Source organism: Salvelinus fontinalis, chromosome 21 (genome assembly GCF_029448725.1).
Source record: "Salvelinus fontinalis isolate EN_2023a chromosome 21, ASM2944872v1, whole genome shotgun sequence".
NCBI classification, from domain to species: domain Eukaryota; kingdom Metazoa; phylum Chordata; class Actinopteri; order Salmoniformes; family Salmonidae; genus Salvelinus; species Salvelinus fontinalis.
In genome coordinates this window covers 12,763,785-12,791,566 of record NC_074685.1, presented here as the reverse complement: position 1 = coordinate 12,791,566, position 27,782 = coordinate 12,763,785, and the positions used below count along the sequence as shown (strand labels likewise).

Here is a 27,782-nt window from a genome sequence, read left to right as displayed (position 1 = left end):
TGGTTGTATGTCCTAGCTGTATGTGTGTTAGTGTGGTTGTATGTCCTAGCTGTATGTGTGTTAGTGTGGTTGTATGTCCTAGCTGTATGTGTGTTAGTGTGGTTGTATGTCCTAGCTGTATGTGTGTTAGTGTGGTTGTATGTCCTAGCTGTGTGTGTGTTAGTGTGGGTGTATGTCCTAGCTGTATGTGTGTTAGTGTGGTTGTATGTCCTAGCTGTGTGTGTGTTAGTGTGGTTGTATGTCCTAGCTGTGTGTGTGTTAGTGTGGGTGTATGTCCTAGCTGTATGTGTGTTAGTGTGGTTGTATGTCCTAGCTGTATGTGTGTTAGTGTGGTTGTATGTCCTAGCTGTATGTGTGTTAGTGTGGTTGTATGTCCTAGCTGTATGTGTGTTAGTGTGGTTGTATGTCCTAGCTGTATGTGTGTTAGTGTGGTTGTATGTCCTAGCTGTATGTGTGTTAGTGTGGGTGTATGTCCTAGCTGTATGTGTGTTAGTGTGGTTGTATGTCCTAGCTGTGTGTGTGTTAGTGTGGTTGTATGTCCTAGCTGTGTGTGTGTTAGTGTGGTTGTATGTCCTAGCTGTATGTGTGTTAGTGTGGTTGTATGTCCTAGCTGTGTGTGTGTTAGTGTGGTTGTATGTCCTAGCTGTATGTGTGTTAGTGTGGTTGTATGTCCTAGCTGTGTGTGTGTTAGTGTGGTTGTATGTCCTAGCTGTGTGTGTGTTAGTGTGGTTGTATGTCCTAGCGGTGTGTGTGTTAGTGTGGTTGTATGTCCTAGCTGTGTGTGTGTTAGTGTGGTTGTATGTCCTAGCTGTATGTGTGTTAGTGTGGTTGTATGTCCTAGCTGTGTGTGTGTTAGTGTGGTTGTATGTTCTAGCTGTATGTGTGTTAGTGTGGGTGTATGTCCTAGCTGTATGTGTGTTAGTGTGGTTGTATGTTCTAGCTGTGTGTGTGTTAGTGTGGGTGTATGTCCTAGCTGTATGTGTGTTAGTGTGGTTGTATGTTCTAGCTGTGTGTGTGTTAGTGTGGGTGTATGTCCTAGCTGTGTGTGTGTTAGTGTGGGTGTATGTCCTAGCTGTATGTGTGTTAGTGTGGTTGTATGTTCTAGCTGTGTGTGTGTTAGTGTGGGTGTATGTCCTAGCTGTGTGTGTGTTAGTGTGGGTGTATGTCCTAGCTGTGTGTGTGTTAGTGTGGTTGTATGTTCTAGCTGTATGTGTGTTAGTGTGGGTGTATGTCCTAGCTGTATGTGTGTGTTAGTGTGGTTGTATGTTCTAGCTGTATGTGTGTTAGTGTGGGTGTATGTCCTAGCTGTGTGTGTGTTAGTGTGGTTGTATGTTCTAGCTGTATGTGTGTTAGTGTGGGTGTATGTCCTAGCTGTGTGTGTGTTAGTGTGGTTGTATGTTCTAGCTGTATGTGTGTTAGTGTGGGTGTATGTCCTAGCTGTATGTGTGTTAGTGTGGGTGTATGTCCTAGCTGTATGTGTGTTAGTGTGGGTGTATGTCCTAGCTGTATGTGTGTTAGTGTGGTTGTATGTCCTAGCTGTATGTGTGTTAGTGTGGTTGTATGTTCTAGCTGTATGTGTGTTAGTGTGGGTGTATGTCCTAGCTGTATGTGTGTTAGTGTGGGTGTATGTCCTAGCTGTATGTGTGTTAGTGTGGGTGTATGTCCTAGCTGTATGTGTGTTAGTGTGGTTGTATGTCCTAGCTGTGTGTGTGTTAGTGTGGTTGTATGTCCTAGCTGTGTGTGTGTTAGTGTGGTTGTATGTCCTAGCTGTGTGTGTGTTAGTGTGGGTGTATGTCCTAGCTGTATGTGTGTTAGTGTGGGTGTATGTCCTAGCTGTGTGTGTGTTAGTGTGGGTGTATGTCCTAGCTGTGTGTGTGTTAGTGTGGGTGTATGTCCTAGCTGTATGTGTGTTAGTGTGGTTGTATGTCCTAGCTGTATGTGTGTTAGTGTGGGTGTATGTCCTAGCTGTATGTGTGTTAGTGTGGTTGTATGTCCTAGCTGTGTGTGTGTTAGTGTGGGTGTATGTCCTAGCTGTATGTGTGTTAGTGTGGTTGTATGTCCTAGCTGTGTGTGTGTTAGTGTGGTTGTATGTCCTAGCTGTGTGTGTGTTAGTGTGGTTGTATGTCCTAGCTGTGTGTGTGTTAGTGTGGGTGTATGTCCTAGCTGTATGTGTGTTAGTGTGGTTGTATGTCCTAGCTGTGTGTGTGTTAGTGTGGTTGTATGTCCTAGCTGTGTGTGTGTTAGTGTGGTTGTATGTCCTAGCTGTGTGTGTGTTAGTGTGGTTGTATGTCCTAGCTGTGTGTGTGTTAGTGTGGTTGTATGTCCTAGCTGTGTGTGTGTTAGTGTGGTTGTATGTCCTAGCTGTATGTGTGTTAGTGTGGTTGTATGTCCTAGCTGTGTGTGTGTTAGTGTGGTTGTATGTCCTAGCTGTATGTGTGTTAGTGTGGGTGTATGTCCTAGCTGTGTGTGTGTTAGTGTGGGTGTATGTCCTAGCTGTATGTGTGTTAGTGTGGTTGTATGTCCTAGCTGTATGTGTGTTAGTGTGGTTGTATGTCCTAGCTGTATGTGTGTTAGTGTGGGTGTATGTCCTAGCTGTGTGTGTGTTAGTGTGGGTGTATGTCCTAGCTGTATGTGTGTTAGTGTGGTTGTATGTCCTAGCTGTATGTGTGTTAGTGTGGGTGTATGTCCTAGCTGTATGTGTGTTAGTGTGGTTGTATGTCCTAGCTGTGTGTGTGTTAGTGTGGGTGTATGTCCTAGCTGTATGTGTGTTAGTGTGGTTGTATGTCCTAGCTGTATGTGTGTTAGTGTGGGTGTATGTCCTAGCTGTGTGTGTGTTAGTGTGGGTGTATGTCCTAGCTGTGTGTGTGTTAGTGTGGTTGTATGTCCTAGCTGTGTGTGTGTTAGTGTGGTTGTATGTTCTAGCTGTGTGTGTGTTAGTGTGGTTGTATGTCCTAGCGGTGTGTGTGTTAGTGTGGTTGTATGTTCTAGCTGTGTGTGTGTTAGTGTGGGTGTATGTCCTAGCTGTGTGTGTGTTAGTGTGGTTGTATGTTCTAGCTGTGTGTGTGTTAGTGTGGTTGTATGTTCTAGCTGTGTGTGTGTTAGTGTGGGTGTATGTCCTAGCTGTATGTGTGTTAGTGTGGTTGTATGTTCTAGCTGTGTGTGTGTTAGTGTGGGTGTATGTCCTAGCTGTGTGTGTGTTAGTGTGGGTGTATGTCCTAGCTGTATGTGTGTTAGTGTGGTTGTATGTTCTAGCTGTGTGTGTGTTAGTGTGGGTGTATGTCCTAGCTGTGTGTGTGTTAGTGTGGGTGTATGTCCTAGCTGTGTGTGTGTTAGTGTGGTTGTATGTTCTAGCTGTATGTGTGTTAGTGTGGGTGTATGTCCTAGCTGTATGTGTGTGTTAGTGTGGTTGTATGTTCTAGCTGTATGTGTGTTAGTGTGGGTGTATGTCCTAGCTGTGTGTGTGTTAGTGTGGTTGTATGTTCTAGCTGTATGTGTGTTAGTGTGGGTGTATGTCCTAGCTGTGTGTGTGTTAGTGTGGTTGTATGTTCTAGCTGTATGTGTGTTAGTGTGGGTGTATGTCCTAGCTGTATGTGTGTTAGTGTGGGTGTATGTCCTAGCTGTATGTGTGTTAGTGTGGGTGTATGTCCTAGCTGTATGTGTGTTAGTGTGGTTGTATGTTCTAGCTGTATGTGTGTTAGTGTGGTTGTATGTTCTAGCTGTATGTGTGTTAGTGTGGGTGTATGTCCTAGCTGTATGTGTGTTAGTGTGGGTGTATGTCCTAGCTGTATGTGTGTTAGTGTGGGTGTATGTCCTAGCTGTATGTGTGTTAGTGTGGTTGTATGTCCTAGCTGTGTGTGTGTTAGTGTGGTTGTATGTCCTAGCTGTGTGTGTGTTAGTGTGGTTGTATGTCCTAGCTGTGTGTGTGTTAGTGTGGGTGTATGTCCTAGCTGTATGTGTGTTAGTGTGGGTGTATGTCCTAGCTGTGTGTGTGTTAGTGTGGGTGTATGTCCTAGCTGTGTGTGTGTTAGTGTGGGTGTATGTCCTAGCTGTATGTGTGTTAGTGTGGTTGTATGTCCTAGCTGTATGTGTGTTAGTGTGGGTGTATGTCCTAGCTGTATGTGTGTTAGTGTGGTTGTATGTCCTAGCTGTGTGTGTGTTAGTGTGGGTGTATGTCCTAGCTGTATGTGTGTTAGTGTGGTTGTATGTCCTAGCTGTGTGTGTGTTAGTGTGGTTGTATGTCCTAGCTGTGTGTGTGTTAGTGTGGTTGTATGTCCTAGCTGTGTGTGTGTTAGTGTGGGTGTATGTCCTAGCTGTATGTGTGTTAGTGTGGTTGTATGTCCTAGCTGTGTGTGTGTTAGTGTGGTTGTATGTCCTAGCTGTGTGTGTGTTAGTGTGGTTGTATGTCCTAGCTGTGTGTGTGTTAGTGTGGTTGTATGTCCTAGCTGTGTGTGTGTTAGTGTGGTTGTATGTCCTAGCTGTGTGTGTGTTAGTGTGGTTGTATGTCCTAGCTGTATGTGTGTTAGTGTGGTTGTATGTCCTAGCTGTGTGTGTGTTAGTGTGGTTGTATGTCCTAGCTGTATGTGTGTTAGTGTGGGTGTATGTCCTAGCTGTGTGTGTGTTAGTGTGGGTGTATGTCCTAGCTGTATGTGTGTTAGTGTGGTTGTATGTCCTAGCTGTATGTGTGTTAGTGTGGTTGTATGTCCTAGCTGTATGTGTGTTAGTGTGGGTGTATGTCCTAGCTGTGTGTGTGTTAGTGTGGGTGTATGTCCTAGCTGTATGTGTGTTAGTGTGGTTGTATGTCCTAGCTGTATGTGTGTTAGTGTGGGTGTATGTCCTAGCTGTATGTGTGTTAGTGTGGTTGTATGTCCTAGCTGTGTGTGTGTTAGTGTGGGTGTATGTCCTAGCTGTATGTGTGTTAGTGTGGTTGTATGTCCTAGCTGTATGTGTGTTAGTGTGGGTGTATGTCCTAGCTGTGTGTGTGTTAGTGTGGTTGTATGTTCTAGCTGTGTGTGTGTTAGTGTGGTTGTATGTCCTAGCTGTATGTGTGTTAGTGTGGGTGTATGTCCTAGCTGTGTGTGTGTTAGTGTGGTTGTATGTCCTAGCTGTGTGTGTGTTAGTGTGGTTGTATGTCCTAGCTGTGTGTGTGTGTTAGTGTGGTTGTATGTCCTAGCTGTGTGTGTGTTAGTGTGGTTGTATGTCCTAGCTGTGTGTGTGTTAGTGTGGTTGTATGTCCTAGCTGTGTGTGTGTGTTAGTGTGGTTGTATGTCCTAGCTGTGTGTGTGTTAGTGTGGTTGTATGTCCTAGCTGTGTGTGTGTGTTAGTGTGGTTGTATGTCCTAGCTGTGTGTGTGTGTTAGTGTGGTTGTATGTTCTAGCTGTGTGTGTGTTAGTGTGGTTGTATGTCCTAGCTGTATGTGTGTTAGTGTGGGTGTATGTCCTAGCTGTGTGTGTGTTAGTGTGGTTGTATGTCCTAGCTGTGTGTGTGTTAGTGTGGTTGTATGTCCTAGCTGTGTGTGTGTGTTAGTGTGGTTGTATGTCCTAGCTGTGTGTGTGTGTTAGTGTGGTTGTATGTCCTAGCTGTGTGTGTGTTAGTGTGGTTGTATGTCCTAGCTGTGTGTGTGTGTTAGTGTGGTTGTATGTCCTAGCTGTGTGTGTGTGTTAGTGTGGTTGTATGTCCTAGCTGTGTGTGTGTTAGTGTGGTTGTATGTCCTAGCTGTGTGTGTGTGTTAGTGTGGTTGTATGTCCTAGCTGTGTGTGTGTGTTAGTGTGGGTGTATGTCCTAGCTGTGTGTGTGTTAGTGTGGTTGTATGTCCTAGCTGTGTGTGTGTGTTAGTGTGGTTGTATGTCCTAGCTGTGTGTGTGTGTTAGTGTGGTTGTATGTCCTAGCTGTGTGTGTGTTAGTGTGGTTGTATGTCCTAGCTGTATGTGTGTTAGTGTGGGTGTATGTCCTAGCTGTGTGTGTGTTAGTGTGGTTGTATGTCCTAGCTGTGTGTGTGTTAGTGTGGTTGTATGTCCTAGCTGTGTGTGTGTGTTAGTGTGGTTGTATGTCCTAGCTGTGTGTGTGTGTTAGTGTGGTTGTATGTCCTAGCTGTGTGTGTGTTAGTGTGGTTGTATGTCCTAGCTGTGTGTGTGTGTTAGTGTGGTTGTATGTCCTAGCTGTGTGTGTGTGTTAGTGTGGTTGTATGTCCTAGCTGTGTGTGTGTTAGTGTGGTTGTATGTCCTAGCTGTGTGTGTGTGTTAGTGTGGTTGTATGTCCTAGCTGTGTGTGTGTGTTAGTGTGGTTGTATGTCCTAGCTGTGTGTGTGTGTTAGTGTGGTTGTATGTCCTAGCTGTGTGTGTGTTAGTGTGGTTGTATGTCCTAGCTGTGTGTGTGTGTTAGTGTGGTTGTATGTCCTAGCTGTGTGTGTGTGTTAGTGTGGTTGTATGTCCTAGCTGTGTGTGTGTTAGTGTGGGTGTATGTCCTAGCTGTGTGTGTGTTAGTGTGGGTGTATGTCCTAGCTGTGTGTGTGTTAGTGTGGGTGTATGTCCTAGCTGTGTGTGTGTGTTAGTGTGGGTGTATGTTCTAGCTGTGTGTGTGTTAGTGTGGTTGTATGTTCTAGCTGTGTGTGTGTTAGTGTGGTTGTATGTTCTAGCTGTGTGTGTGTTAGTGTGGGTGTATGTCCTAGCTGTGTGTGTGTGTTAGTGTGGGTGTATGTCCTAGCTGTGTGTGTGTGTTAGTGTGGGTGTATGTCCTAGCTGTGTGTGTGTGTTAGTGTGGGTGTATGTCCTAGCTGTGTGTGTGTGTTAGTGTGGTTGTATGTCCTAGCTGTGTGTGTGTTAGTGTGGGTGTGTGTCCTAGCTGTATGTGTGTTAGTGTGGTTGTATGTTCTAGCTGTGTGTGTGTTAGTGTGGTTGTATGTCCTAGCTGTATGTGTGTTAGTGTGGGTGTATGTCCTAGCTGTGTGTGTGTTAGTGTGGTTGTATGTCCTAGCTGTGTGTGTGTTAGTGTGGTTGTATGTCCTAGCTGTGTGTGTGTGTTAGTGTGGTTGTATGTCCTAGCTGTGTGTGTGTGTTAGTGTGGTTGTATGTCCTAGCTGTGTGTGTGTTAGTGTGGTTGTATGTCCTAGCTGTGTGTGTGTGTTAGTGTGGTTGTATGTCCTAGCTGTGTGTGTGTGTTAGTGTGGTTGTATGTCCTAGCTGTGTGTGTGTTAGTGTGGTTGTATGTCCTAGCTGTGTGTGTGTGTTAGTGTGGTTGTATGTCCTAGCTGTGTGTGTGTGTTAGTGTGGTTGTATGTCCTAGCTGTGTGTGTGTGTTAGTGTGGTTGTATGTCCTAGCTGTGTGTGTGTTAGTGTGGTTGTATGTCCTAGCTGTGTGTGTGTGTTAGTGTGGTTGTATGTCCTAGCTGTGTGTGTGTGTTAGTGTGGTTGTATGTCCTAGCTGTGTGTGTGTTAGTGTGGGTGTATGTCCTAGCTGTGTGTGTGTTAGTGTGGGTGTATGTCCTAGCTGTGTGTGTGTTAGTGTGGGTGTATGTCCTAGCTGTGTGTGTGTGTTAGTGTGGGTGTATGTTCTAGCTGTGTGTGTGTTAGTGTGGTTGTATGTTCTAGCTGTGTGTGTGTTAGTGTGGTTGTATGTTCTAGCTGTGTGTGTGTTAGTGTGGGTGTATGTCCTAGCTGTGTGTGTGTGTTAGTGTGGGTGTATGTCCTAGCTGTGTGTGTGTGTTAGTGTGGGTGTATGTCCTAGCTGTGTGTGTGTGTTAGTGTGGGTGTATGTCCTAGCTGTGTGTGTGTGTTAGTGTGGTTGTATGTCCTAGCTGTGTGTGTGTTAGTGTGGGTGTATGTCCTAGCTGTGTGTGTGTGTTAGTGTGGGTGTATGTCCTAGCTGTGTGTGTGTGTTAGTGTGGGTGTATGTCCTAGCTGTGTGTGTGTGTTAGTGTGGGTGTATGTCCTAGCTGTGTGTGTGTGTTAGTGTGGGTGTATGTCCTAGCTGTGTGTGTGTGTTAGTGTGGGTGTATGTCCTAGCTGTGTGTGTGTGTTAGTGTGGTTGTATGTCCTAGCTGTGTGTGTGTTAGTGTGGGTGTGTTACCTGTCCTATCCTGACAAACTCGGCCTGTCGTGCCTCTTCCTTCTTGCGGGCAGACTTGGGCGACTCCGGCAGTACATCACTAAACGAGCGTCTGTTGAGCATGTTCTGGGGAGAGAAGGGAACCTGCACATTGGGACACCAGCAAACACACACACACACACACACACACACACACACACACACACACACACACACACACACACACACACACACACACACACACACACACACACACACACACACACACACACACACACACACACACACACACACACACACACACACACACACACACACACACACACACACACACACACACACACACACAGACAAGAGAAAGAGACAGAAGCGGGCCTCAGAGACAGGGGGAAGACAGCAGCATAGGAGCAGTATAGGACTAAGTCATATCAGAATATTTAAAGAAGAATGGGAGGATTAGAGAGAGAGATAGGGGAAAGAAAAAGAGAGGGAGAAAATAAAAGACAAAGAGAAAGAGAGAGGAGAGGAAGAAAGAAACAAATAGAGAAGCTTAACAAAAGAGAGATTAGGTTCAGAGAGAGAAGAAAGAGAGTCCCCCTCAGAAAGTCAGCATTGCAGTATCTAGTCCCAGTGATATGCAGTCTGCAGTAGTCCGGGGGACAACTGCAGTGGTTCAGAACAGTAGGCAGCTCAACTGGATCAGATCAGTGACTAGAAACTGGTGCAACGGGAAAGCTATTCTATCACTCCCTAGCATGAATTAGGGAATAAACCAAGGGCCAGTTTCGGTAACACAGATTAAGCATCTTTAGCCCCATTAGATATGTGTTGTCAGATAGGTAAGGTAACAGGGTACTTTTAATGGAGAATCTTCATTGTGCATTCTTTTTAGTCCAAGGCTTAATCTGTGTCTGGGAAAGTGTCCCCAGAGGATTATAGAAAGACCCGAAGAGAAGAGAGGAGACGAGAGCACAAGAGGTAGGCTTTGGCCAATAGGGCTGTACCAGGCTGGGTTAGGTAGGGTGTGACAGGGCTGTACCAGGCTGGGTTAGGTTGGGTGTGACAGGGCTGTACCAGGCTGGGTTAGGTAGGGTGTGACAGGGCTGTACCAGGCTGGGTTAGGTAGGGTGTGACAGGGCTGTACCAGGCTGGGTTAGGTAGGGTGTGACAGGGCTGGGTTAGGTAGGGTGTGACAGGGCTGTACCAGGCTGGGTTAGGTAGGGTGTGACAGGGCTGTACCAGGCTGGGTTAGGTAGGGTGTGACAGGGCTGTACCAGGCTGGGTTAGGTAGGGTGTGACAGGGCTGTACCAGGCTGGGTTAGGTAGGGTGTGACAGGGCTGTACCAGGCTGGGTTAGATAGGGTGTGACAGGGCTGTACCAGGCTGGGTTAGGTAGGGTGTGACAGGGCTGTACCAGGCTGGGTTAGGTAGGGTGTGACAGGGCTGGGTTAGGTAGGGTGTGACAGGGCTGGGTTAGGTAGGGTGTGACAGGGCTGTACCAGGCTGGGTTAGGTAGGGTGTGACAGGGCTGTACCAGGCTGGGTTAGGTAGGGTGTGACAGGGCTGTACCAGGCTGGGTTAGGTAGGGTGTGACAGGGCTGGGTTATGTAGGGTGTGACAGGGCTGTACCAGGCTGGGTTAGGTAGGGTGTGACAGGGCTGGGTTATGTAGGGTGTGACAGGGCTGTACCAGGCTGGGTTAGGTAGGGTGTGACAGGGCTGTACCAGGCTGGGTTAGGTAGGGTGTGACAGGGCTGGGTTAGGTAGGGTGTGACAGGGCTGGGTTAGGTAGGGTGTGACAGGGCTGGGTTAGGTAGGGTGTGACAGGGCTGTACCAGGCTGGGTTAGGTAGAGTGTGACAGGGCTGTACCAGGTTGGGTTAGGTAGGGTGTGACAGGGCTGTACCAGGCTGGGTTAGGTAGGGTGTGACAGGGCTGTACCAGGCTGGGTTAGGTAGGGTGTGACAGGGCTGTACCAGGCTGGGTTAGGTAGGGTGTGACAGGGCTGTACCAGGCTGGGTTAGGTAGGGTGTGACAGGGCTGTACCAGGCTGGGTTAGGTAGGGTGTGACAGGGCTGTACCAGGCTGGGTTAGGTAGGGTGTGACAGGGCTGTACCAGGCTGGGTTAGGTAGGGTGTGACAGGGCTGTACCAAGCTGGGTTAGGTAGGGTGTGACAGGGCTGTACCAGGCTGGGTTAGGTAGGGTGTGACAGGGCTGTACCTTGTGGAGGTCAGGGATGAGGTCTTGGTACAGGGAACGGATCAGCATGTCCAGGGTCCGCTGGCGCTTCTGGGCAAACGTGGGCGTCTCCAGGGTGGCCTTCTCTCCATTGATTACTAAAGGACAGGGGGGGGGGGGGGGGGGGGTAGAGAGGGGTGGGTTACGGTGAGAACATACTCAATCACACACACTCATCCAAAGTGATCGCTTTCTGCAAATTTGAGCCAATGACGTGTCTTTTCCTATGAAATGACGTGTAAATTCTTTTTAGCCTACGTTTCGTTTCAGGGCTGGGTTTTATTTGAATGGTCACCCACCAGAATGGCATTGTTAATTAGAAACACCTTCAAAGTTTGCGAGTCGTGACTGAGCTGAGCAATATATATTGAACAAAAATATAAACGCAACATGCAACAATTTCTAAGATTTTACTGAGTTACAGTTCATAGAAGGAAATCAGTCAATTGAAATAATTCTTTAAGCACTGATCTATGGATTTCACATGACTGGGCAGGGGTGCAGTCATGGGCCTGGGAGGGCACAGGCCCACCCCTTTGGTAGCCAGGCCCAGCCAATCAGATTGAGTTTTCCCCCACAAAAGGGCTTTATTACAGGACAAAAATACTCCTCAGCACCCCCTCCACAGTTTCATCAGCTGTCTGAGTGGCAAGTCAGACGATCCCGGAGGTGAAAAAGCTGGATGTGGAGGTCCTGTGCTGGTGTGGTTACATTTAAAACTATATATATATATTTAACTTTTATTTAACTTTTATTTAACTCAGTTAAGAACAAATTCTTATATTCAATGACAGCCTAGGAACAGTGCCTTGTTCAGGGGCAGAGCGACAGGTTTGTACCTTGTCAGCTCGGGGATTCAATCTTGCAACCTCTCAGTTACTAGTCCAACGCTCTAACCACTAGGCTACGCTGCCGTCCCATGGTCTGCGGTTGTGAGGCTGGTTGGACGTAGTTCCAAATTCTCAAAAATTATGTTGGAGGCAGTTTATAGTAGAGAAATTAAGATTTAATTATCTGGCAACAGCTCTGGTGGAGATTCCTGCAGTCAGCATACCAATTGCACGCTCCCTCAAAACTTGAGACATCTGTGGCATTGTGTTGTGTGACAAAACTGCACATTTTAGAGAGGCCTTTTATTGTCCCAAGCACAAGGTGCACCTGTGAATTGATCATGCTGTTTAATCAGCTTCTTGATGAGCCACAGCTGTCAGGTGGATGGATTATCTTGGCAAAGGAGAAACTCTCACTAACAGGAATGCCAAAGATTTGTGCAGAACATTTGAGAGAAATAAGCTTTGTGTGAGTATCCAAAATGTCTGGGATTTTTTATTTCAGCTCATGAAACATGTTGCAGTTATATTTTTGCTCAGAATAATAGATCATCTTTGGCTGCAACAAAGATGATGGATAAATCAAGATATTTCACTGGTCTACTTAACGGGGTGCGTCTCCCATAGACACCATTGCAATAGCAGCTGTGTCTGGTCTACTTAAATCAATTACTCCGAAAGAATTTGCGGCCGCAATTTAGATAATGGATTGATATATTACATTGCCCTTCAAATGAGTGGATTCTATTTCAGACACACCCGTTGCTGACCATGCAATCTCCATAGACAAACACTGGCAGTAGAATGGCCTTACTGAAAAGCTCAGTGACTTTCAACATGGCACTGTCATAGGATGCCATCTTTCCAACAAGTCAGTTCGTCAAATTTCTGCCCTGTTAGAGCTGCTCCGGTCAACTGTAAGTGCTGTTATTGCGAAGTGGAAACATCTAGGAGCAACAACGACTCAGCTGCGAAGTGGTAGGCCACACAAGCTCACAGAACTGGACTGACAAATTCTGAAGCGCGTAGGTCGAAAAAATCGTCTGTCCTCGGTTGCAACACTCACTATTGAGTTCCAAACTGCCTCTAGAAGCAACGTCAGCACAAGAACTGTTCGTCGGGAGCTTCATGAAATGGGTTTCCATGGCCGAACAGCTGCCCACAAGCCTAAGTTCACTGTGAGCAATGCAAAGCGTCGGCTAGAGTGGTGTAATGCGCGCCGGCATTGGACTCTAGAGCAGTGGAAATGAGTTCTCTGAAGTGATGAATCACGCTTCACCGTCTGGCAGTCCGACAGACGAATCTGGGTTTGGCAGATGCCAGGAGAATGTTACCTGCCCCAATGCATGGTGGAGGAGGAATACTGGTCTGGGGCTGTTTTTCATGGTTTCCGGCTAGGCCCCTTAGTTCCAGTGAATGGAAATATTAACACTACAGCATAAAATTATATTGTAGACGATTCTGTGCTTCCAACTTTGTGGCAACAATTTGGGGAAGGCCCTTTCCTGTTTCAGCATGACAATGCACCCATGCACAAAGCGAGGTCCACACAGAAACGGTTTGTCGAGATTGGTGTGGAAGAACCTGACTGGCCTGCACAGAGCCCTGACCTCAACCACATCGAACACCATTGTGATGAATTAGAACGCTATCTGCAAGCCAGGCCTAATTGCCCAACATCAGTGCCTGATCCCAAGTCACAGCAGCAATGTTCCAACATCTAGTGGAAAGCCTTCCCAGAAGAGTGGAGGCTGTTATAGCAGCAAAGGGGGGACCAACTTTATACTAATGCCCATGATTTTGGAATCAGACGTTCGACGAGCAGGTGTACACATACTACTTGTTGTTATTCCTCTGCTCCACGTGGAAATCCCCACAACATTCCCACCCCCAATTCCTGATATGTATTAGCAGCGTGCGTCATTCTTCGAGGTGGAACCTAAACAAGACTTTCCATTCTAGGACAGGAATTACTCTAAATAGGTGGGGCAACTCTGTGGTGGGCCTTGAAGAGAGCCTAGAACTACAACCATCCAGACTTCTAACCCAGCTCAACGACTATTTTGGTCACACATATCTACTTAGAGGCCTATACAAAGGGGGGGGGGGGGGCTGCTTTATTCGCTCTTTATGTGTGACATTATCTTAAAACATTTGTGAAGCACACGTGCATAGGCCTTATAAAGGTTTTATGATAAACGTTAGATAAAGTGAAACAAATTCGTCACTGTAATGCATGAGTAGAGGTGTAACAGGAGAACTGTAAACAGTAGAATTGTAAAGAGTGGAGGTGTAACAGGAGAACGGTAAACAGTAGAACTGTAAACAGTAGAGGTGTAACAGTAGAACGGTAAACAGTAGAGGTGTAACAGTAGAACTGTAAACAGTAGAGGTGTAACAGTAGAACTGTAAACAGTAGAGGTGTAACAGTAGAACTGTAAACAGTAGAACTGTAAACAGTAGAGGTGTAACAGTAGAACTGTAAACAGTAGAGGTGTAACAGTAGAACTGTAAACAGTAGAGGTGTAACAGTAGAACTGTAAACAGTAGAGGTATAACAGTAGAACTGTAAACAGTAGAGGTGTAACAGTAGAGGTGTAAACAGTAGAGGTGTAACAGTAGAACTGTAAACAGTAGAATTGTAAACAGTAGAGGTGTAACAGTAGAACTGTAAACAGTAGAGGTGTAACAGTAGAACTGTAAACAGTAGAGGTGTAACAAGAGAACTGTAAACAGTAAAACTGTAAACAGTAGAGGTGTAACAGTAGAACTGTAAACAGTAGAGGTGTAACAGTAGAACTGTAAACAGTAGAACTGTAAACAGTAGAGGTGTAACAGTAGAACTGTAAACAGTAGATGTAACAGTCCTGACCTATTTATGTTAGTTTTTATGTGTTTTTGGTCAGGGCATGTGTTTTGGGTGGGCAGTCTATGTTATCTGTTTCTATGTTGGTTTCGGTTTGCCTGGTATGGCTCTTGATTAGAGGCAGGTGGTTTGCATTTTCCTCTAATCAAGAGTCATATTTAGGTAGGGCATTCTCACTGTTTGTTTGTGGGTGATTGTCTCCTGTGATGTCTTTCGTCGTTGTGTTCGATGTATTCACTTTCGGAGCTGTTTGGCTGTTCGTATGTTTTCGATGTAACGTTCCTGTTCGTGAGTTTACGTTTGTCATGTGAGTTTATGTTCAGGTTCCGTTCTACGTCGTTTTGTTATTTTGTAAGTTTGTTAAAGTGTTTGTTTTCGTGTCATCAGTTCGTTATAAATAAAGATGGCATATTTCCCTAACTCCGCATATTGGTCAGAAGATCCTTCTCTCCTCACCTCGTCCGAGGATGAGGAAAGCGACAGCTATTACAGTAGAGGTGTAACAGTAGAACTGTAAACAGTAGAGGTGTAACAGTAGAACTGTAAACAGTAGAGGTGTAACAGTAGAACTGTAAACAGTAGAGGTGTAACAGTAGAACTGTAAACAGTAGAACTGTAACAGTAGAACTGTAAACAGTAGAACTGTAACAGTAGAACTGTAAACAGTAGAACTGTAAACAGTAGAGGTGTAACAGTAGAACTGTAAACAGTAGAGGTGTAACAGTAGAACTGTAAACAGTAGAGGTGTAACAGTAGAACTGTAAACAGTAGAGGTGTAACAGTAGAACTGTAAACAGTAGAACTGTAAACAGTAGAGGTGTAACAGTAGAACTGTAAACAGTAGAGGTGTAACAGTAGAACTGTAAACAGTAGAGGTGTAACAAGAGAACTGTAAACAGTAAAACTGTAAACAGTAGAGGTGTAACAGTAGAACTGTAAACAGTAGAGGTGTAACAGTAGAACTGTAAACAGTAGAACTGTAAACAGTAGAGGTGTAACAGTAGAACTGTAAACAGTAGAGGTGTAACAGTAGAACTGTAAACAGTAGAGGTGTAACAGTAGAACTGTAAACAGTAGAGGTGTAACAGTAGAACTGTAAACAGTAGAGGTGTAACAGTAGAACGGTAAACAGTAGAGGTGTAACAGGAGAACTGTAAACAGTAGAGGTGTAACAGGAGAACTGTAAACAGTAGAGGTGTAACAGTAGATCTGTAAACAGTAGAGGTGTAACAGTAGAACTGTAAACAGTAGAACTGTAAACAGTAGAGGTGTAACAGTAGAACTGTAAACAGTAGAGGTGTAACAGGAGAACTGTAAACAGTAGAGGTGTAACATTAGAACTGTAAACAGTAGAGGTGTAACAGTAGAACTGTAAACAGTAGAGGTGTAACAGGAGAACTGTAAACAGTAGAGGTGTAACAGGAGAACTGTAAACAGTAGAGGTGTAACAGGAGAACTGTAAACAGTAGAGGTGTAACAGTAGAACTGTAAACAGTAGAGGTGTAACAGGAGAACTGTAAACAGTAGAGGTGTAACAGTAGAACTGTAAACAGTAGAGGTGTAACAGGAGAACTGTAAACAGTAGCGGTCTAAACCGTAGTTGTTTACACAGAAGAGGTCTAAACCTTAGAGGTTTACACAGAAGAGATCTAAACCGTTGAGGTTTACACAGAAGAGGTCTAAACCGTAGAGGTTTACACAGAAGAGGTCTAAACCGTAGAGGTTTACACAGAAGAGGTCTAAACCGTAGAGGTTTACACAGAAGAGGTCTAAACCTTAGAGGTTTACACAGAAGAGGTCTAAACCGTAGAGGTTTACACAGAAGAGGTCTAAACCTTAGAGGTTTACACAGAAGAGGTGTAAACAGAAGAGGTGTAAACAGTTTGGAGAGTAAGTCCATGGTCTTACGTTTGACTAACAAAAAGTCCCTGAATTCTTGGTGGTCTGTAAACACAGGTGGTGAGGGGAGGGGAGGTCCAAACAGTGGCACACTTTCCTCAGAGAAAATCTTCAACCTAGAACACACAAAACCCTGGTATTGTTTTTCACACATACACACTCACAGGAACACACAGAGGCCATGAGTCAATACAATACCATAGAATACATGAACACTGCATAAAATACATAACTGAAACAAAAATGAAACTGAACCCCTGCATACCTGTAACTGTCATTCTGACTGTTGTATCTAACTAATGCAAAAATATCTGGCAGTAAAATTAAGGAAGTAACATGAACTCCCATACACTCAATACATGATTCCCAGTGGCGACCCGTCATCAAGGGCAGGTGTTGATATACAGTACCAGTCATAGGTTTGGACACAAATACTCATTCTTAATTTTTTACTATTTTATGCATTGTAGAATAATAGTGAAGACATCAAAACTATGAAATAACACATATGGAATCATGTAATAACCTAAAAAGTGTTAAACAATCTAAATCTAATTTATATTTGAGATTCTTCAAAGTAGCCACCCTTTGCCTTGATGAAAGCGTTGCACACTCTTGGGATTCTCTCAACCAGCTTCATGCATTTCATTTAACAGGTGTGCCTTGCTAAAAGTTAATTTGTGGAATTTCTTTCCTTCTTGATACGTTTGAGCCAATCAGTTATGTTGTGACAAGGTAGGGGTGGTATAAAGAAGATAGCCCTATTTGGTAGAAGACAAAGTCCATATTATGGCAAGTACAGCTCAAATAAGCAAAGAGAAACAACAGTCCATCATCACTTTAAGACATGAAGGTCAGTCAATTCGGAAAGTTTCAAGAACTTTGAACGTTTCTTCAAGTGCAGTCCCAAAAACCATCAAGCGCTATGATGAAACTAGCTCTCATGAGAACCGCCACAGGAAAGGAAGACCCAGAGTTACCTCTGCTGAAGAAGATAAGTTCATTAGAGTTACCAATAAATGCTTCACAAAGTTCAAGTAACAGACACATCTCAACTGTTCAGAGGAGACTGCGTGAATCAGGCCTTCATGGTCGAATTACTGCAAAGAAACCACTACTAAAGGACACCAATAAGAAGAAGAGACTTGCTTGGGCCAAGAAACACGAGCAATGGACATTACACCGGTGGAAATTTGTCCTTTGGTCTGATGAGTCCAAATTTGAGATTTTTGGTTCCAACCGCCGTGTCTGTGAGACGCAGAGTAGGTGAACGGATGATCTCCGCATGTGTGGTTCTCCATGAAGCATGGAGGAGGAGGTGTGATGGTATGGGGGTGCTTTTCTGGTGACACTGTCTGTGATTTATTTAGAATGTAAGGCACACTTAACTAGCATGGCTACCACAGCATTCTGCAGCGATATGCCATCCCATCTGGTTTGAACTTAGTGGGGCTATCATTCGTTTTTCAACAGGACAATGACCCAACACACCTCCAGGCTGTGTAAGGGCTATTTGACCAAGACTGTAACGATTGTCTATTTCGTCCTCCTCATCGGACGAGGAGAGGCGAGAAGGATCGGACCAATATGCAGAGTGGTTGGTGCTCATGATGATTTATTAAAACCGAAACTGAACACTGAAATACAAAATAAACGAAGTGTTGAAAACCGAAACAGTACCGTGTGGTGAAAACACTAACACGGTAGACAAACACCCACCAAACACACGTGAAACCCAGGCTGCCTAAGTATGATTCTCAATCAGGGACAACGATTGACAGCTGCCTCTGATTGAGAATCATACCAGGCCGAACACAAAATCCAAACATAGAAAATCACACATAGACAACCCACCCAACTCACGCCCTGACCATACTAAATAAATACAAAACAAGGGAAAACAGGTCAGGAACGTGACAAAGACGGAGAATGATGGAGTGCTGCATCAGATGACCTGGCCTCCACAATCACCCGACCTCAACCCAACAGCCAACAAGCGCTCAGCATATGTGGGAAGTCCTTCAAGACTGTTGGAAAATTATTCCAGGTGAAGCTGGTTGAGAGAATGTGCAAAGCTGGTTGAGAGAATGTGCAAGACTGTGCAAAGCTGTCATCAAGGCAAAGGGTGGCTACTTTGAAGAATCTCAAATATAAAATACATTTTGATTTGTTTGCACTTTTTTAGTTACTACATGATTCCATATGTGTTATTTCATAGATTTGATGTATACAATGTACAATGTAGAAAATAGTACACATAAAGAAAAACACTTTAATGAGTAGGTGTGTCCAAATGTTTGACTGGTACTGTTTACAGCTGTGGAAAAGACCACAGCAAAATGATCAGTTTCTCTGGTTTTACTATTTATAGGTATGTGTTTGGGTAAAATGAACATTTTTGTTTTATTCTATAAACTACTGACAACATTTCTCCCAAATTCCAAATAAAACTACTGCCATTTGGAGCATTTATTTGCAGAATATCACAACTGGTCAAAATAATAAAAAAGATTCAGTGTTGTCAGACCTCGACTAATGCAAAGAAAATAAGTTCATATTCATTTTTAAACAACACAATACTAATGTTTTAACTTAGGAAGAGTTCAGAAATCAATATTTGGTAGAATAACCCTGATTTTCAGTCACAGCTTTCATGTGTCTTGGCTTGCTCTCCACCAGTCTTTCACATTAATGTTGGGTGACTTGATGCCACTCCTGGCGCAAAAACTCAAGCAGCTCAGCTTTGTTTGATGGCGTGTGACCATCCATCTTCCTCTTGATCACATTCCAGAGGTTTTCAATGGGGTTCAGGTCTGGAGATTGGGCTGGTCATGACGGGGTTCAGGTCTGGAGATTGGGCTGGTCATGACAGGGTCTTGATCTGGTGGTCCTCCATCCACACTTTGATTGACCTGGCTGTGTGGCATGAAGCATTGACCTGCTGGAACATCCAATCCTCAGAGTGGGGGAACATTGTCAGAGCAGAAGGAACCAGGTTTTCTTCCAGGACAACCTTGTACGTGGCTTGATTCATGAGTCCTTCACAAAGACAAATCTTCCCGATTCCAGCCTTGCTGAAGCACACCCAGATCATCACTGATCCTCCACCAAATTTCACAGTGGGTGCGAGACCTGGAGAGGCCTTACAAGTCACAGAGTCTCGCACCCACTGTGAAGTTGGTGGAGGATCGGTGATGATCTGGGGTTGCTTCAGCAAGGCTGGAATCGGGCAGATACAAACATGGTCTCTTTTTTATCTTGAGTAAGGCAGCTCCAAAATGCTGGTGGTTCAGCCTTGCTCAGTGCTTTCTGTGGTGGTTGGGCAGCCAGAGCGTAGGGGTTGGTATGTGTTCTCTAGTTCCGCTGTGATTGGATCGGTGTTCTGTCATTCATGGGGACACTACGCCATCGCAAAATCTACAATGAGAGCTAGAATGTTCAAGCCACCTTCGGTGCTGCCATAGATTTACATTAGAAGTGCCCATCCAAGACGGCTCAAGGTCATTGGCCAAAGATAAAATGATGTCAAATCACGTTATATCTTCCGTAGCTTTGATCAGACTGATCATGTCAACATTACTTTCAAAGTCTTAGCAAGCAAGCTAGACAAGCAGTCATCATCATGAATCAAGTCGACAATCTACTGGCAAATCCTTTTCAATCCTTGTCATATGAAGATAAATTATAGATAAAACGTATCGGCCATTGGACATAAACATCACACAACAAGTTGGAAATCGCAAATTCAACAATGAGTGGTTTGGAAGGATTCAGTGGTTACTGCAAGCGCTGTAAAGCAATCACTTGCCTGCTATTCGGTGGAAGTCTGGGTTTAAGGGTTTCTTTTCCATGCTTAAAATTATAAACATTCACATTCACAGAAAAGGTTGAAGCTTCGACCTGAAGATCACTGACATCATTACTCAACCTTGTTTTTTTCACAGTTCCCAGTTGTCTTGAAAGCACCATAAATCTAGAGAATGCCAGACTTTGATGACAAAGTTTGATGACAAAATTTAGACACAAGGACCGCCCTGTCACCTTCCTGTTCAAGTGGGCACAGCACAAGGTGAGTTAAAAAATGTAGTGTATGCTGCTGCATAAATTATGTAATATGCCAGGGAGATATGTATACTGTAGCTAAGAAAGTAATACAAGTGTATGTTGTGTAGTAAGCTGTTAGTAGCGCATGTGCTTCACCCTTATAATTTGGTCCCTTTCCCCCTCATAACGTAGCCTACTGTTCTGACTTGGTGGTGCCTATAGCCTGTTTTAGAGAAATGTCATCATATAATATTGTAAGAGCTTTCATTGTCTGCTTATATGCCCCCTATATTTATCCTACAGTTCTGACTTGGTGTACAGGGAGAATACTGCAAGAACGACCCATGTTCTGAATTCTGTCGCTGTACATTTCAAAAGTGCTGAACAAATAGATATATTGGCTACGTCCCTCTTAACTCGCTCATTAATGTCTTAATCGAAAGTACAGATTGCCTCTTATCCGCTCATCGTTCCCTTATGCCATAGTTTGTACATCTCAATTGTCAGTAGAAACCACAGTTGTTTAAGCAAGTCAGCCATATTAGCTATGTTTTTAAAAAGCCAGTAAACGAGACTGAAATAATTGTTTTGCTGCCAGACAAGGCTCCGCTGATAGCCAGGTGTAGCGGTGGTAAGGATTCACTCCATGATGCTGAAAAGAAAGCTCTGCTGTGTTGTGTGTGTTGTGTGTCGTTTTGCTGGCTTGCATCTAAAAAAAAATGTGGGAGTTTGATTCACCAAGATTTACATGCTAAAACACCACTGAGGATTCATCATTTAACAGGTTGCGCCTGCAAAAAGTACAACTTTTCATGCATGCAGATGGTAAAAGAAATCGCTATGTTGTTTACTTTCGCCTCGCATAGCCTATTGACACTGGCACGGTGTACAGGCGATAATGTCCATCGTATTGTGAACATCAGGAATGACCATTTCCTGGTTGTGCTTGTTTGGCCATAAAGGAAGGATACGTGTGAAATGGGATCGGATCATGGAGGGTTTAAATGAAGGAGATGCGTCCTCTCCCTCCTGGAACACTATGGTGACAATGTCATTCCCAATGTGTCTTTTCCTCTCTACCTGAAGAGAGAGAGAGAGAGATAGAGAGAGACAGACAGACAGAGAGATAGATAGAGAGAGAGAGAGAAAAGAAAATGAGAAACGTCACACAATAAACAAGTTAAATAAGTGCTGAATGACATCTTATTGAGTCAGACCACACACACACACACACACACACACACACACACACACACACACACACACACACACACACACACACACACACACACACACACACACACACACACACAGTAGCAAGTGGTAGCATTGTCTGACACGAAGATGCTTTTAGGTCGTAAGGTACAAATGTTTTAGTGTAGAATGTCAATACTTTGTTTCTTATTTTTCAAGAGCGGTATCTTGTTTGACTCGTTTAGGTTTGTGTGTAGGCCTGTGTTTTTGTTTGCGTGCATGTGTGTGTATGTGTTTTTTCCCTCTAGAGTAAGTGAATGGAGATTGAAAGACCAAGGACTAGAGAGTACTTCCTATTTCCTCTGCATCTCAACAACTCTGACCTTGAACAGATAAAAGACTAACTAAAAGGATATGACTGAACATAATTCTGTATGCTAGGTAGTAAGAGTAACTGGAGATTATCAATCTGATACAGAAGAGAGAGAGAGAGTGTCACGGCCGTCGTAAGAAGTGGACCAAGGTGCAGCGTGGTGAGCGTACATATTCCTTTTTATTAGGATGACGCCGACAAAAACAATAAACAATACAAAAACAACCGTGAAGCTTAAGGGCTAAGTGCCACAAACAAAGTTAACTTCCACAAAGAAAGGAGGGAAAAGGGCGACCTAAGTATGGTTCCCAATCAGAGACAACGATAGACAGCTGTCCCTGATTGAGAACCATATCCAGCCAAAACATAGAAATACAAAATCATAGAAAAACAAAACATAGAATGCCCACCCCAAATCACACCCTGACCAAATCAAAATAGAGACATAAAAAGGCTATCTAAGGTCAGGGTGTGACAGAGAGAGAGAGAGAGAGAGGGAGAGAGAGGGAGAGAGAGAGGGAGACAAAGAAGGAGGGAGGGTGAGATAAGCAGAGGGGAATAGAGAGAATAAAAAGAGAGAAAGAAGGGGGGTTGAAAGAGGGGGGTGAAAGGGTTACCTGGGGGAGAGAGTGCCAGAGGTCGGAGGACTGAGCAGTAGAGGAGAGAGAGAAAAGAATGCACAACTGACCCAGAGGGAGGATGGTTATATATATATAACTCTGTAGCTGTGGAGGACTGACCCAGAGGGAGGATGGTTATATATATAGCTCTGTAGCTGTGGAGGACTGACCTAGAGGGAGGATGGTTATATATATAGCTCTGTAGCTGTGGAGGACTGACCCAGAGGGAGGATGGTTATATATATAACTCTGTAGCTGTGGAGGACTGACTCAGAGGGAGGATGGTTATATATATATAACTCTGTAGCTGTGGAGGACTGACCCAGAGGGAGGATGGTTATATATATAACTCTGTAGCTGTGGAGGACTGACCCAGAGGGAGGATGTTTATATATATAACTCTGTAGCTGTGGAGGACTAACCCAGAGGGAGGATGGTTATATATATAACTCTGTAGCTGTGGAGGACTGACCCAGAGGGAGGATGGTTATATATATAACTCTGTAGCTGTGGAGGACTAACCCAGAGGGAGGATGGTTATATATATAACTCTGTAGCTGTGGAGGACTGACCCAGAGGGAGGATGGTTATATATATAACTCTGTAGCTGTGGAGGACTAACCCAGAGGGAGGATGGTTATATATATAACTCTGTAGCTGTGGAGGACTGACCCAGAGGGAGGATGGTTATATATATAACTCTGTAGCTGTGGAGGACTAACCCAGAGGGAGGATGGTTATATATATAACTCTGTAGCTGTGGAGGACTGACCCAGAGGGAGGATGGTTATATATATAACTCTGTAGCTGTGGAGGACTAACCCAGAGGGAGGATGGTTATATATATAGCTCTGTAGCTGTGGAGGACTGACCCAGAGGGAGGATGGTTATATATATAACTCTGTAGCTGTGGAGGACTAACCCAGAGGGAGGATGGTTATATATATAACTCTGTAGCTGTGGAGGACTGACCCAGAGGGAGGTTGGTTATATATATAACTCTGTAGCTGTGGAGGACTGACCCAGAGGGAGGATGGTTATATATATAGCTCTGTAGCTGTGGAGGACTGACCCAGAGGGAGGATGGTTATATATATAACTCTGTAGCTGTGGAGGACTGACCCAGAGGGAGGTTGGTTATATATATATAACTCTGTAGCTGTGGAGGACTGACTCAGAGGGAGGATGGTTATATATATAACTCTGTAGCTGTGGAGGACTAACCCAGAGGGAGGATGGTTATATATATAACTCTGTAGCTGTGGAGGACTGACCCAGAGGGAGGATGGTTATATATATAACTCTGCAGCTGTGGAGGACTAACCCAGAGGGAGGATGGTTATATATATAACTCTGTAGCTGTGGAGGACTAACCCAGAGGGAGGATGGTTATATATATAACTCTGTAGCTGTGGAGGACTGACTCAGAGGGAGGATGGTTATATATATAACTCTGTAGCTGTGGAGGACTGACTCAGAGGGAGGTTGGTTATATATATAACTCTGTAGCTGTGGAGGACTGACCCAGAGGGAGGTTGGTTATATATATAACTCTGTAGCTGTGGAGGACTGACCCCATGTAGAGACAAAACAGGCACACACACACACACTCATGAATGCACCCACACCTGCTGCTTGTTCTCCTTGGAGTAGGGTAGCATGGTGGAGACATGGAACATCAGCTCATGGCCCTGGTACACTGTGTAGATGGAGTTCATTCCTGTAGTGTCATCTGGAGAGAGAGAGGGGGGAGGGAGTGAGAGAGAGAGAGATAGAGAGGGGGAGGGGTGGAGCGAGGGGGGTTGAGAAGGATAGAGCAGTGGGAGCAGAAGATAAAGGAGGAGAGGGAGGAGTGTTAGAGAAAGAGTAATATTAAAAGAGAGAATGTGAATGAAAGACATCTCCATGGTCTGTTGAAATGGAAAAACAATAATTAATAGCAGAACCCATGGTGTGTGTGTGTGTGTGTGTGTCCGTGTGTGTGTGTATTTGTGTGTGTGCGTATGGTGTCTTACTCTTGGTATCCAGCCCACCACGGTAGCCTGCCCAGCCCTGCAGGGAGATGGTGTCACCCAGGAGGTTGAGGAACTTATCGAAGCTCTGGCTCCCAGTCTCTGAACAGATGCGAGAGCAGGGGTCAAACTACAGCTCATATGACATTGATACTTCAATACCTGTTACTCACAATATTAGTGACTTACCGTTGCTAAACATCTCGTCGTCTGTGAGCTGTCCATCTTTGGCATACAGGACACCAAATTTGAAGTTGACAGAACCCTGACAAATGATAAGACAGATATATTGTACATCTAAGGGGCCACTATTTCCTAATGTTAAATTATAACCTAACTTCTATAATTTTCCAAAACCAGAAAAACAACCCTGGTAGAAAAGGAGAAGGAAATCTCTAGTAAGACCATGGTCAACACCAATAACTACAATATCCACTTGAATTATATTTATAACAGAATAAATAAATGAATACCTCTTGCTCCTCCAACACCAGTAGGTCCTATGAAGAGAAAACACACCACAGTTATCATCAGTTGACCCTCCAATGACTCCCAATGTCCAATGACTCCCAATGTGTAATGACTCCCAGATCTGTTACAGTATGGGCCTGATACCATAGAAATAGAGTTAGAACATGACTGTTATATACAGATGTAGGCTCTTAATTTGACCTGTATTATCACAGCAAAATAATCCTGTAGAAATCATTTTGCTTGATCCGTTTTTACTACGGAAAAGCCAGAGACAGCGAGACACCTTGATGAGACTGCGTTGCCTGCCTGGCTGCCCCCGGACATTCTCTCCCTGCTTGACCACCTCCTTTAGATGACCACTCAAGCCATGAACTTTCTAATGACTGTCCATCTCATGATGTTGTGAGTTTTTTTTTCTTTTAAATTGCATGTTGCTCCATTGCGCTTTGAGATAATTTTGTAATGAATAGCACTATAAAAGTTGAAGAAATTGTTATTATTATTGCTCGTGGTTAGGCTATTAGCTGTCCAAAAGTAGGCTACATGAAGAGTGCAATACTGTTAATATAACTGTGTTTTAGTGTGGGTTTTCAGTGAATTTATGTAAATCACAAGGCTCATCTGCATTTCGAGACCTGCTACCGCCAGATGGCGCTATTATTCCTTACATCGTCTGTCATCTGTCACTGGCGTCCTGCACAGCCGGGTAATACACTTGTGTTCCCCGGCGACCGGTTCATACATAAAATATCCTCCATTTAGGCTGCAAAGACGTTGGATTCCTCTTTAACTTGATTGAATGGCCTGTTGGTGGAAAGAAACAGAGAAAATACGCCTACTGTCTTAGTAAAACATTATTTTCCACCACCATGCTAGAGTGGCTAATGCTACTTCCTGATGTTGTCCACCGTGTTCAGCCAGGGGTAAACAACAGACTCCTGCGGTGTGCACCCTCCGTAAGTTGTCCGATAAAGTAAAAAATTGGTAGTGGAAAATTGTGTTTTATTAAGGCGGTACGCATCTTTCCCAGTTTTTTTCTACCGACAGGCCTTTAAATCGCGTTAAAGAGGAAACCGACACCTTTGCAGCCTGAATGGAGGATGTTTTATGTATGAACCAGTCGCCAGACGATAGTGGAAAATAATGCCCAATAGCGGCAGTCCAGGCTACTGAATTTGCTGCGGAGCAGGAAAAAACTGAATGAAGATCCTACATCTGTATCTCTGTGGCTGACAAAGTGTGATCTCACCTTCTGTATCTCTGTGGGTGACACAGTGTGATCTCACCTTCTGTATCTCTGTGGCTGACACAGTGTGATCTCACCTTCTGTATCTCTGTGGCTGATACAGTGTGATCTCACCTTCTGTATCTCTGTGGCTGACACAGTGTGATCTCACCTTCTGTATTTCTGTGGCTGATACAGTGTGATCCCACCTTCTGTATCTCTGTGGCTGACACAGTGTGATCTCACCTTCTGTATCTCTGTGGCTGATACAGTGTGATCCCACCTTCTGTATCTCTGTGGCTGATACAGTGTGATCTCACCTTCTGTATCTCTGTGGCTGACACAGTGTGATCTCACCTTCTGTATCTCTGCGGCTGATACAGTGTGATCTCACCTTCTGTATCTCTGTGGCTGACACAGTGTGATCTCACCTTCTGTATCTCTGTGGCTGATACAGTGTGATCCCACCTTCTGTATCTCTGTGGCTGATACAGTGTGATCTCACCTTCTGTATCTCTGTGGCTGATACAGTGTGATTTCACCTTCTGTATCTCTGTGGGTGACACAGTGTGATCTCACCTTCTGTATCTCTGTGGCTGACACAGTGTGATCTCACCTTCTGTATCTCTGTGGCTGACACAGTGTGATCTCACCTTCTGTATCTCTGCGGCTGATACAGTGTGATCTCACCTTCTGTATCTCTGTGGCTGACAGTGTGATCTCACCTTCTGTATTTCTGTGGCTGATACAGTGTGATCTCACCTTCTGTATCTCTGTGGCTGATACAGTGTGATCTCACCTTCTGTATCTCTGTGGCTGACACAGTGTGATCTCACCTTCTGTATCTCTGCGGCTGATACAGTGTGATCTCACCTTCTGTATCTCTGTGGCTGACACAGTGTGATCTCACCTTCTGTATCTCTGTGGCTGATACAGTGTGATCCCACCTTCTGTATCTCTGTGGCTGATACAGTGTGATCTCACCTTCTGTATCTCTGTGGCTGATACAGTGTGATTTCACCTTCTGTATCTCTGTGGGTGACAGAGTGTGATCTCACCTTCTGTATCTCTGTGGCTGACACAGTGTGATCTCACCTTCTGTATCTCTGTGGCTGACACAGTGTGATGTCACCTTCTGTATCTCTGCGGCTGATACAGTGTGATCTCACCTTCTGTATCTCTGTGGCTGACAGTGTGATCTCACCTTCTGTATTTCTGTGGCTGATACAGTGTGATCTCACCTTCTGTATCTCTGTGGCTGACACAGTGTGATCTCACCTTCTGTATTTCTGTGGCTGATACAGTGTGATCTCACCTTCTGTATCTCTGTGGCTGACACAGTGAGATCTCACCTTCTGTATCTCTGTGGCTGATACAGTGTGATCCCACCTTCTGTATCTCTGTGGCTGACACAGTGTGATCTCACCTTCTGTATCTCTGTGGCTGATACAGTGTGATTTTACCTTCTGTATCTCTGTGGCTGATACAGTGTGATTTCACCTTCTGTATCTCTGTGGCTGACACAGTGTGATCTCACCTTCTGTATCTCTGGGTTGAGAATCTCCCTCGGGCCTTTCTCAAACCTGTCCAAGTTCATCGCACTGCAGGGGGAGGAGAGCAGAGGATAGGAGGAGAGGAGGAGGAGAGGAAGAGGAGGGAAAGAAAGTTCAGGAGAGGAGAAAAGATAAGTGTTTAAAGATGGGTTTACATCTTGTACGTCCATTCTATTCCATAATTATCTTAAAGCATATTTTCATGTTGTTGTTCATTTAAATACAACAGACAAATTTCTCCATGTGTTTTTACCCCGATTCATTGGTCATATCTTAGCCTGGTCCCATGTCTGTTTGTGCTGTCTTGCCAATATGTGACAATGACCATAGGAGTTGGCAAGACAGCACCAACAGATCTGGGACCAGGCTAGTCAGAACAATCAACTGTATGAAACAACCAGTATATTGAATGGCA

The 27,782-nt window shown here is 44.5% G+C and overlaps 1 protein-coding gene across 4 annotated transcripts in view; it reads right to left on the bottom strand.

Moving 5' to 3' along the window:
* The window catches only part of garnl3 (GTPase activating Rap/RanGAP domain like 3), a 234,930-nt gene that overhangs the window by 51,493 nt on the left and 155,655 nt on the right, over positions 1-27,782 (bottom strand). For all 4 annotated transcript variants that reach the window (XM_055873909.1, XM_055873911.1, XM_055873912.1 and 1 more), the window contains exons 7-16: positions 27,352-27,415; positions 24,589-24,615; positions 24,305-24,380; positions 24,119-24,217; positions 23,732-23,835; positions 20,888-20,996; positions 16,138-16,183; positions 15,882-15,988; positions 10,260-10,375; positions 8,062-8,184 (exon numbers count right to left, since the gene is read on the bottom strand). In XM_055873909.1, coding sequence (XP_055729884.1) covers positions 8,062-8,184; positions 10,260-10,375; positions 15,882-15,988; positions 16,138-16,183; positions 20,888-20,996; positions 23,732-23,835; positions 24,119-24,217; positions 24,305-24,380; positions 24,589-24,615; positions 27,352-27,415 — 871 coding nt within the window. The remainder of the gene's footprint in view (positions 1-8,061; positions 8,185-10,259; positions 10,376-15,881; positions 15,989-16,137; positions 16,184-20,887; positions 20,997-23,731; positions 23,836-24,118; positions 24,218-24,304; positions 24,381-24,588; positions 24,616-27,351; positions 27,416-27,782) is intronic.